Source organism: Sinocyclocheilus grahami, unplaced genomic scaffold (genome assembly GCF_001515645.1).
Source record: "Sinocyclocheilus grahami isolate Dianchi unplaced genomic scaffold, SAMN03320097.WGS_v1.1 scaffold1678.1, whole genome shotgun sequence".
Lineage (NCBI taxonomy): Eukaryota > Metazoa > Chordata > Actinopteri > Cypriniformes > Cyprinidae > Sinocyclocheilus > Sinocyclocheilus grahami.
Window position 1 is genome coordinate 11,861 of NW_015506857.1, and position 12,477 is coordinate 24,337.

The 12,477-nt window shown below is 36.9% G+C and overlaps 1 protein-coding gene across 1 annotated transcript in view; it reads left to right on the forward strand.

The window, feature by feature from the left end:
• Positions 1-12,477, forward strand: part of LOC107571979 (ras GTPase-activating protein 3-like) — a 37,111-nt gene that overhangs the window by 8,364 nt on the left and 16,270 nt on the right. The window contains exons 2-4 of the mRNA XM_016258382.1: positions 3,433-3,513; positions 5,103-5,175; positions 12,397-12,470. Coding sequence (XP_016113868.1) covers positions 3,433-3,513; positions 5,103-5,175; positions 12,397-12,470 — 228 coding nt within the window. The remainder of the gene's footprint in view (positions 1-3,432; positions 3,514-5,102; positions 5,176-12,396; positions 12,471-12,477) is intronic.

Genomic DNA, 12,477 nt, shown 5'->3' on the forward strand with positions numbered 1-12,477 from the left:
TGTTCAGTATATATATATATATATATATATATATATACATATACTGTATATCACCGTTATGTTCACTTTAGCTTTAGTTTCATTTTCATGGACTCTTATTATGTTTATGGACTCTTTATTATGCAAAAAATATATATAAATATAAATATATATTTTTTGGATGTAAGCATCAAAACAATGCCCTACCATATTGCAATGCATCAAAGCAGTCAATACAGCACAATGAAGAATAACTTAAAGAGGTTGCCAACGTTTACTAAATTGTGGACTAGCTTTGACTCTTGCTGCTGATTTGAACGATGCTTCCTTTTCTGATGTTCATAAACATTTTCTGTCTTTTTCCACTGTCACTCGAAATTTGTCTGTTTTGAATCGTTGTTACCAAAGGCGAGACACGTGAAGAAAAAATAAACGATCAGTTGTGTGCCGAAACACAGGCCAGATAAATCACTTCTGAAGGGCTAAACGACTGTCACACTGTCAGGTTTTGGGATTGACAACCGCATTTACTTACAGGTGTGAGTCTTGAAATGTCACGTTCACACAGCAACTTACAGTAGCATCTCGGATATTGTCTGTATGAATGTGCAACGGGAGTCAATCCTGTTTTCCTTACCAGTAACCAATAGCAACAGTGACCAAAGTAATATCAAAGATGGCGACACCCATAAAACTGAAAGGCTTATCACTTTCTGACACGACAAGAGTCCAATTGAGCCGCAAGGAAAACACGCGCTTGTGCAGCAGAGCGGCTCTCTCACACTGTATGATGTGATAGACAACTAGTTGTCCAGTTCTGTTCTGTTCACACAGCGTGGGTTTTCAGAGAATGCAGTTGGGAGTCCTGAAAATTTACGGGTGTGAGTTCTGTTACAGAATGCGGTTGTCACACCTGAAAATAACCGTACTCTGTGTGTGAACTTAACCGTATTAAGGACTCAAATACAGGACTGACAACCGTATTCTGCTGCTGTGTGAACGTGGCATTTAGAGTGGATGACATAGTGACGTCTGGGTGGCGGCCGCACCATTAGCCAATCCATACGGGCTTCAGACAATCGGAGCAAGGGATGAACCTATGAAAGAAAACTCTTATTTACATCACGCCTGCACTTAGTCATGAGATGATTCACAAGTAGTGGTCCACCGATATTGTTTTTTTGACAACCGATGCCAATATCTTAGAAAGCAGGGTGGCCGATGGCCGATATAATGCCGATATAATTTTATTTATTTTAATTAATATTTAAGAAATTTGAAATCATTTGAAAATTGATTAAAAAATAAATGTGTTAAATAAACATACTTTAGATGACAAAGTATTTTTCACAAATAAATAAATATTTAATAAAAATATAATTAAAAAGGAAGTAAACACTGTAACCAACAGGGCACTCAGTATTCTGGGAAGTTTGTGTGCATTAATCATATTTTCTTTCAAATAAAGCCAAGGTAACACTCATTTTACATGCAGCACACAGTGAAAATGACATGAATATGACAGTGGGCAAATGCATAAAGCGCAGCATAATTTAAAATCACAAGTTTAAAGTGTGTCAATCGGGCGTCTCCGTCATGCAGAGAGCACGCGGTCATGCAGGATACAAATGCACACTTCACACGATCTCACAACTGGATCCGACTAAGTTTGCAAGGTTTTTGAAATTAGATGTTCATTAGACATTCAAAAATTTGTTTAAATGATATAAATGCGTATTTGCTGAATGCTGACGACAAACAAGAAAGTATTATAATGTTTGCCTTTCTATTACTAATAATATCAAAGCAATCGTTATAATAGTGTCAATCGGGCGTCTCCATCATGCAGAGAGCACGCGGTCATGCAGGATACAAATGCACACTTCACACAATCTCACAACTGGATCCGACTAAGTTTGCAAGGTTTTTGAAATTAGATGTTCATTAGACATTAAAAAATTTGTTTAAATGATATAAATGCGTATTTGCTGAATGCTGACGACAAACAAGAAAGTATTATAATGTTTGCCTTTCTATTACTAATAATATCAAAGCAATCGTTATAATACTTTTTTTATACATTTTAATTCCTTTGTTTAACCGTTCTATCTGATTATTAGACAGACGTATTAGATAATCCATATTAGACAGAACTGAAGGACAACAGCGAACAAGAGGGAGATTGTAAGCACTGTGTGCTCAGGCGCTGCCGTTCTCAGTGCCGTCAAAATAAAAGTCCCACCTAGAACGCATCGGCCAAACAGGAAAACTTATCGGCCGATGCAGATATTTGAAAAATGCCAAGTATCGGCCCATATATCGGCCTTGGCCATATATCGGTCGACCACTATTCACAAGTGTGCAAAACTGCACTTAATAAAGTGCACTTTCAGTGGTGAGTAAATTTTGACAAACTAAATTGTTTCTGAATGGCCATTGCGTTCATTGGCTACATTGCTCAACACGGCAAAAACATGTAAATAGCTGTCCAGAGCGCAAACACAAATACGCACTGGATAGTTTGCCAGATCTTTAGTTGCTTTTGCTTTCATTTGAGGGTATTTAGCACCCTATAGTACCCCCGTAGAACCAATTGTGATTGGGTACCAGTATTTATCAAAATTTCTAACGATGTATCCTAAATTTGTGTATTTTATTGATATTTATAATCAAATAAGGACAGTATGTGATGTTGAGAAATGAAACTGATGCAATCAGAGCTGAGTATATATGAGCATCACAGCTCAATGCATCATGCACTAACTGCACCACAACTTTGTTGATTTGAGTGTCTGAAAGCATCACATTGAACAAATGCTGTAGGTCTCAGCCAGTTTTAGCCCAGCGCTGGACGTCATAGCTGGTGTATTTATGGGTGGCTGTATGACCAGGCCAGACGCAGCATTATATAAACAGGCTTAGCACACAGGAAGTGCCCTGGAAGGATCGGATGGTATTAGAGATGCTGTAAATCCTGTTCATTCATCAGCATTAGATCCACATTCACATTCTCAGCCAGGCGCTGGTTCATTTACATATCTAAATATAAAATACCGCTGTATGTTTATGAGGTGATGTGAATCTACTTTGTGTCTGAATGCTGTGTTCTGATTCACCAGGTGTTCAGACAGAGCGTTTGTCTGTGTAATTCCCTGCTGATGTCATTTAGCAGATGATGTCATTTGTGTTTGAACAAAACAGAGCTCGGTTCTGATTGGCTGGATGTGACATCATGTTGGAAGGTGGTATAACAAATAGTTGTGGATTGTTTTGAGGCCATTTATAAAATTATTTTTATAAAATTATCATTTTAAAAAATAACTAATGTCAAAAAAAGGTTTTATACTTTTCATTCAAATTATTTTAAAAATCACTGATGATCACAAATGGTGGTGAGTTGAGTACCAAAATGGACTTTTGTGTTTGAAGCTCATAATGATTTTCTTTACGCAGGGTTTTAGAGTGTCAGGATCTGCCGATAGTGAATGGCCAGTGTGATCCGTACGCCGCTGTGTCTTTACTTGGCCTCTCCAGGTAAGATCAAACCTGAAAGCTCATCCAGTTTACAAGTGCTGATTAAGTCTGTTCAATGGCACGGTTACCACCGCCATCAGGACAGCAGTTCAAGGCTTAGTGTGTGTCCTCAGAAAAATAAATGTACCTCATCACTACATGCATTGCTTTAGAAATGTAGTATTTCTCTGAGATTAACCACAACCAGAATTTTCAACTATTGAAGCTTTTCAGTGTCACGTCCCAAGCCAAGCCCTATAACGAATACTTTACACAGTGAAAACTAAATAAAACAAACCTTCAATTATTGATGATTTAAAAATCTAATTTCTTTCATTTAAAAATACACACACACACATATTATACATATAATTATTAATAAATACATTACCATTTAAATGTTTGGGGGTTGGTAAGATTTTTAAATGTTTTTTTAAAGAGGTCTCTTCTGCTTACCAAAGCTGCATTAATTTACAGTCACTTTTGATCAATTTACTGCATCCTTGATCAATAAAAAATACTAATTTAAAGGTGACATATCATGAAAATCTGACTTTTCCAGGTTTTAAGTGCTATAATCAGGTCCCTGGCGCATCTGCCAACCAAGGAAATGTGAAAAAGATTAACCCAGTAACTTTGTTTTGGTAAGCCTTTTTCCCCAAGCGTCTAAAAAAAAATGAGCGCGTCTGATTTTTTTGGTGACGTGGCAAAGGGATCTCATTATAATATTACCGCCGCTTAATCTGTAAGTTTCCACCCACGGCGCCGTCATTTTGATTTCACAAGCGACAACGGTGTACCAGCTCTAATGCCATGGCGAAAGTTTGAGCAAAACATGCTAACTGTTCTGTCTTTGGCTGCACAGACGAGCACAGAACACTATTTACAGTCCCAGCCTCAGAGGAGACAAGAGAGCAGTGGACTTCTTGATTTATTTACTGTATATTGCTGCTGCCACACAGATCTAAAATAAACCTGCGATTTATTTCCCAGCTGTTTACCTTCACAGACATAACCGAATGTTTTGTAACTCGTGTGTGTTTTTAACGTAAACTTATGTGTGAATGAGAACTTAGTTTAGTACTCACATGCTGTGACAGCCGCTTTCTGTCCGTGTGTGCTCTCAGAAAACCGTGTATCAAAAGTTTAAACTAATATGGTTTAAAATGCATTATTTCAGCGCGATAAACATGATAATCAGAACCAAAACAGATGTTTTTTAGCAGGTCCGAGCTGTAATGGCATAGCTCTATTCTGGAAAAGGGGGCGGGGAGCAGCAGCTAATTTGCATTTAAAGAAACCGGCACGAAAAACATTGTGTTTCTGCTTCCACTCAAAATAAGCATTTTCAAAATGTTATAATAAATTATCTGTGGAGTATTTTGAGCTGAAACTTCACAGACACATTCTGGGGACACCAGAGACTTAAATTACATATTGTGAAAAGGGGCATAATATGTCTCCTTTAAAAAAATATATATATTGACCCCAAACTTTTGAATAAGTGTAAACTCAACTTAGCTGTTGCTCATACCACCTGAAATAGCTGCAAATCACTGTCAGTGTAACATATCGTAGCATAACATAAATGCATTTCTCACCCCTCACAGGTCAGAAGCCAAGAAGACGAAGGTCAAACGGAAAACCAACAATCCTCAGTTTGATGAGGTCTTCTTTTTTGAGGTAGGAACTCATTGTCCTGTCTGAGGACGTGGCCACTCAGTGTTTTAACAGCATGTGACATGTTATCCAGCATTATGATTCAATGAAGTGACACTGTGACACCTGTTAAATAGAGTTTGCATGATGTCTGCTCCTGATTTTTTAAAATCATTTTATTTGTATTTATCACTGTGCATCCCATCCAGTGCTCACATTAGTGCTGAACAAATGTGTTTTTTTTCCTGTAGATGATTCTTAAACTACAGTATTACTGTGTTTTCCAGAAAGAAAAAGTCTAAATTGCACCAAAAAAAAAACATAAATTGCATCGGTATAAGTCACATTTTATTATTACATTCAGAAATAATGTAAAATACTGGTAAATAAAATGAAAATTTCAGACACTATAGATATGTATCTTAGTTCCACTTACTTAACAACAAATCTTTTACATTTAACCATATTCAGAACAAAAATTAAAGTATAAAACAAACATTATAGTGACAGTTATAGTTTTTTTCAAAAGTGAAACTGAAACTTCTGACAAGTGGGAAATTAATTATGCAAATAAACTTGGACGCATATATGTCTCTTATTCAGCACAAATTCAAATATTTTGCATGCTTGTTGTAATTTGCATTATAAAGTCACAGCATGTTTCAGATAATAATAAAAAAAGGTCAAATACAGTCCACAACCCAACAGTAAATATTTATTTATCATCACTAACCTTAAAGCACTATATTAATTCAGTGCTATAAAAGTTGATCAATGTTTTTCCCATAACTGAGCTGAACTTTTGAGGTCAATATACAGTACATGTGAACATAATGAAATACTTACCAGGGTTATTATAGTTAACAAAAAAAAACAGCCTTATTAATAAAATAATTTAAGTCCTAATATATAAATATAAATATACAGTGCCCTCCACTAATATTGGCACCCTTGGTAAATAAATCTGCATGGTAAATAAATCTGCATCCCTTTGATCTTTCATTCAAAATAATTCACAAAATTCTAACCTATCATTGAAGTAAAACAAGGGAAAGGGGGGGGGGGGGGAGCTCAAAACTGAAACTTCTGACAAGTGGGAAATTAATTATGCAAATAAACTTGGACGCATATATGTCTCTTATTCAGCACAAATTCAAATATTTTGCATGCTTGTTGTAATTTGCATTATAAAGTCACAGCATGTTTCAGATAATAATAAAAAAAGGTCAAATACAGTCCACAATCCAACAGTAAATATTTATTTATCATCACTAACCTTAAAGCACTATATTAATTCAGTGCTATAAAAGTTGATCAATGTTTTTCCCATAACTGAGCTGAACTTTTGAGGTCAATATACAGTACATGTGAACATAATGAAATACTTACCAGGGTTATTATAGTTAACAAAAAAAACAGCCTTATTAATAAAATAATTTAAGTCCTAATATATAAATATAAATATACAGTGCCCTCCACTAATATTGGCACCCTTGGTAAATAAATCTGCATGGTAAATAAATCTGCATCCCTTTGATCTTTCATTCAAAATAATTCACAAAATTCTAACCTATCATTGAAGTAAAACAATGGAAAGTGGGGGGGGGGGGAGCTCACTATGAAATAAATGTTTTTCTCTAGTTCACGTTGGCCACAATTATTGGCACCCAATTATAGCAATGTCCTTTTCCCAAGATAACAGCTTTCTCCTATAATGCTTGAGTTTGGAGAACACCTGACAAGAGATCAGAGACTATTCATCCATACAGAATTGCTCCAGATCCTTCAGATTCCCATCTCCATGTCGGTGCCTCTTCTCTTCTCTTCTCTTCTCTTCTCTTCTCTTCTCTTCTCTTCTCTTCTCTTCTCTTCTCTTCTCAGAAGCTTAATTTTGTGCACAGTGACCCATTTCTGTGTTGATTTTGGCATTATAGGATAAAACTCAGGGATAATGAAAGGTTATAATTTTGTGTTTTTTGAAAGAAAGATCTAAAGGATAAACAAAACAAAACAAAATTAACTTTAACAAGTATTAAATATAAAATCTAAAAATATATATTTTTTTATTAAATTTATACTATTTATTCAAAATCAAACAAATAAAAAATCTAAATATGAATAAAACTATAATAGTATCTTGATACTAAAATAACACTGATACTTGTTTCAAATAAATATGACGTCAGGAAGATCAAACATGTGCACACAAAGAATTTGATAAGAAGATAGACAGTGAAAGCATAATATTTAAATTTCAGTAAACTCAAAATGAAGTCTTGAGAGTGATCTGCTGTTCATGATGTTTATTCTGGTTCAGTTGGAAGCATTTAATATGGAAATAGATCATATCTGAGCTTTCAGGTGTTTATAGTTAAAACAAACACTCGTGGTTTCTCACTTTAACACTTTCCACACCCTACAACACACAACATTCACAGGCAGCCGGGCAGATCTGTCCTCTAAATAATGCAGCAGTATAGTAGTGATGATCTTCTCTACTAACCTTGCTGCTTTGAGGTTTTGGGGTGCCAGCAGTAGTCTGTGCAGTGTTTCCCATACATTGATTTATTTGTGGCGGCCCGCCACAATATCAAAACTGACCACCACAGACTGGTTTTCCACAAGACTTTAATTTCGTTGAATAAACATGAGCTCTGCACGTTTCAAAATCAAAAAGTGTTGCGGGTGTTTTTATATGAATGTATCTTTGAAGGGAACGACTGTCTTCAGAAAAGTTTCGATGTCATTTTTATTTCTGCTGCTGGCAGAGAATGAATTTGCATTTTCAATCAGCCCGTCTGCTGTTTTCATTCAGACCAACGCGAAAACCCACTGATGTTTTTACGCAGCAAACACACAGAGCAGAGTTGTAAATGTGAACCGATATATACATATTTCCACCAGGGGAAGTGCCGCCACACATAGAGTGTAAGTCTGTGGGAAACACTGCTGTGGTTTACCACAGTAAAGGTGAGAGTGTCCACACCCTGCGCAGTGATCTGTGTGTTTCCTGAGGGTTTTGTGTTCATGTTATTAGATGTGACAGCTGGATCCTCTGTTTCTGGACAGCATGAGTCTCTCTCTCACACACACACACACACATTAACACACACATGAGCGTGGCTCTTAGGACAACGAGACAAGAGTGTGATTCATTGTCACACAATCCGCTCCATTTATCATGCAGCCCTCACAGCCGCAGTCTTTCCCACCCACACTGGACACACATCTTCATCATCATCAACAGCAGCTCAGTGTGAAATGAACATCCTCACCAGACGTGCATTGTTCACTCATGATCAAACAGGACGTGTGTCTCTCGTGTATGTATTTATAGATTTTAAAAAAATTTTCAGTTTCAATTAATGCAGGGGCGGAGCTAGGGTTGGCCACCTCACTCACAACTTCTGCTTCTGTCACTTTTTCTCTTGACAAGAAGTGCATTTATTCAGTAGCAGAACGACTGAGAACGGTAAATTTTTTCAGTTTAACGTGTTAAAAATATTTACCGCAATTAATGCAGGGGCGGAGCTAGGGTTGGCCACCTCACTCACAACTTCTGCTTCTGTCACTTTTTCTCTTGACAAGAAGTGCATTTATTCAGTAGCAGAACGACTGAGAACGGGAGACGTTTCAGACGCGCGCTCCACTTCACTTCAGCGCCAGGCGCGAGTCAAAACTGTAGCCTGTATCCTTTCATATCAAAGTACGAAATAAACTACGTGCATGCAAAGTCGTGGTCAGTTAAGTCATGAAGTTACCAAAAAGGCGATTAAAGCTGCCTTAAAACTGTGCATGCATTTAATATATTTTATATGAGTCACATTTAAGAGCATGTCTCTGAAATGGTTTTCAAAACTGTCCCGGAGCAGCCCAGCACTGTCTCACTCATCTAACACGCCCGATTTAACTCGTCAGCTCATTAATAGAGACTTTAAGACCTGAAGTGGGTCAAAGAAATAGCAGCCAAAACAACCTAATAACCAGCTGCTCTGATGACTATTAATCAAAGGACAACGAAAAAAAAAAAGAGGAAAAAATAAATTTTATACCTTTAATGATTCATTTGATAACTTAAATTTCGATTTCTGTATATTTCTGCTGAAGAGCACATGTAAATATTACATTTATTATAATAGGTTTATGTGAAGATTGTTTTAAGTTCACTTCGTGAGGCCGTTTGATCGACATGTCAAACAACCAATCACAGTTCGTTTCGTTTCAGCTTCACGTTTCGGGGCGTGGAAATGTCGCCACAAAAACAGATTGTGCATAGTGTAAAACTCTCGGACGTATTTGAAAGATTCTGTGCCGCAAACTTTAAATATTTCACATACTTTTGAAAATTCAGCGTTTAGTTGATCCTGATAAGCGCTCGTCATCACAGTTGTAAACACGACGGCTTTCTTCTTTCGTGAGGGGGTTTGGCATCACGGCATCTTTGTTTCCAGGCGGAATGTTACAGAACGTGACACACACGTCTCCCGGAAATCCTGTATAATTCAACCAATCCGATGATGACTTCGAAACTCATGAAGTGTTTCCACTTTTGTGTGCCGTATGCATCAGACGTTTAGCCAACGTTCCGTGGGCGTGACGTCTGAGGCTGAGACTACATTGATACTGGCCTTCAGTCATAAAAAAAGATGCCATTAAACAAATATTAAAAAATATACTGTCTTTATGTTTTTTGTACATTAATTTGAAGATTGAATGTGAAATTATTGCAAGATAAAAGTATATTTAAAAACTTTAATGTTAGGTGGGATTAATCACGATTAATTTCAGAAAAATGTGCGATTGATTAGTTAATTTGTTTTATCGTTTGACAGCACTAATATATATATATATATATTTATATACTATATATATATATATATATATATATATATATATATATATATATTGTTTTAGTTCAGTTACAAAAAATATTTTAATAGTTTAATTTTAGTTTACTATAACTTATTAGTCAACTTAAAAATTTAACTACAACATGATTTAAGTAACATTCTCTATTCAAAACCTGCAAAACACCTGGTTAATGAAAGTTCTATTCAATTTAAATGTAAAACAAATTCACTTGTTAAATATCTTTGAAGAAAATATTCATGAAATATGAAAGCGAATATTGTACAAACGTGTTTTAAACATAGCCTATATGTTCAGATGTTCTGTTTCAAATATTTCTTAGCCAAAATGTAGACATTCCATTTATGCTGCGTTCATGCCTTATCGTAATTACTGTAATTTCAAGATGACAACACATGACATTCTACTCGGAGCTGTTCACGTCCTCGGACTCGGAATTATGCTTTTCTATGGCAACACTATCAACGCCTAAACAGAGCATGTGGTGGTCAGGTGGTACAGAGGTCACGTGGTACAAGTCGTAGTTCTCAGAAAACTCCCAGTTCACAAGTTGTAATTACGAGTTCTACAAGGACGTGAACACTTTTAACAATTTAGAATCTCGTAATTATGGAAATTCCGATATGGTGTGAATGCACCTTTAGGGTTCAACTTAAAGGGGTCATATGATGCGATAAGCTGATTGTGCATAGATAAGATCCCTGAAGTTGCAAGGACTAAAGTCTCAAAACCAAAGAGATATTCTTTATCAAAGTTAAGACTCTGCCACGCCCCCCTAAAGCGGCTCGTTCTAACTCGCACCCACATATCTACCTCACTATGTGGAAATATTAGCATAATGCAGCCCAAATGTGCACGCAAAGAAAGAAGCCGTGGTTTCAGTAACCGCAGTTAGTGTTGAAGCAGCATGTCAGGGAGACACTGTGCGTTTCTACGCAAAAGCAAAAGCACAATATTTGGCCTTCCAAAAGTAGATGCATTTAGGAATCTTTAAGATTACTTACAACAGAACAGCAATGCATTTTATGGATGACCGTTTCGTGAACCTAGGAGAGAAGGTAATTCTGACTTTGCTATGACAATCTGGCGCTTCTGAATCAGCTACTGTTTTGTTATTAGTTTAAGCATTTGCTATTGACTGTTCAAATGCGGAGTTTTGCACATCGTGTGTTTGTGTGTGTGCGTGCGTGCGTGTGAGAGAGCGAGAGAGACAGAGATCACATCACAGTGGAGTCAGCTGTCTTAAGTGTGGCTTGTGTACTGCAAACACATACCAGCTTCATCACTGTCTGTCACGCGACTCTGTTTCCCTTTCGAGCTCTGTCTTTGCATTTATTTTGAAAGATGAAGCTTGCGATTATGGTAAGGGGCGTTACATTTCCGACGAGTGCTTGAGGTGTTCGGCCAATCATAATGCACTGGGTCAGCTGGCCAATCAGAGCAGACTGCGCTTGTCGGAAGGAGGGACTTTGTAGAAAACGAAGCGTTTGAGAGAGGCGGGGCATAGAGGACCTACAATAATGTACAGTATTTGACAAATAAGGGGTTTTTGAACATTAAAGCATGTCAACATATTCTGTTACACCAAATACACAAAATAATTATCTTTAAAAAAGCATCATATGACCCCTTTAAAGAGCCAATGCAATTCAAACTCAAAATGACTGACTGTATAACAGCAGTATAATGGGCAATTATGAACTTACAGCCTGTCAGCATCATGCAAGCATGAAATATGAAACATACAGTAGTAGTTCTGCACAGGTTTTTGCTTTTCCATTGTTTTTCTATGTAAACATGCGCTTGATGGATCGGTTTGACAATTGCGCTCGTGTCTCACATCTTTTGTAGCGTCTTGCACATGAAACAGCGTTTTAAAAGATAAAAGAAGTTCAACTCGCATCTCATAACCTTGCGTTTTTCCTGTTCCACTGTGGTGTCTCGTGTTTTTCAGCACAAACTCATTCTGTGTGAATCGCCACTAGGACTAGCAATCTTATACTCCTTCATGGAGTGCATCACAGGGAGCGCTTCATCAGCTGCAGTCAGGCGCTCACATCAACTTTTCGCTTTGGCGTATTGTCAAGCTGGGGAGCGTTTCCCAAAAGCGACTATGGACAAAAGTTCTGTTGTTACCAATAGAGTTCAATGGAACTAATGACTATAGTTAGCTAACAATGGTTTTGGGAAACATACCCCTGTCTGATTGTAACATTTGCTAATATTTGATTCAAAAACTGCAATTCCTCAATTAAAAAAAAAATAAAAATTGTGGCAAAACATACATTTGAATTAATCTGAAATGAATATGAAAAATCGCCCAGCCCTTATGTTATAAATATCTGCTCATGTAGTGATCAGTGTTTCATCTCACAGGTGACAAAACCGCTGAGCTACACCAAACGACAGTTTGACGTGGAAGAGGACGACGTGGACAAGCTTGCACTTAAGTGAGTG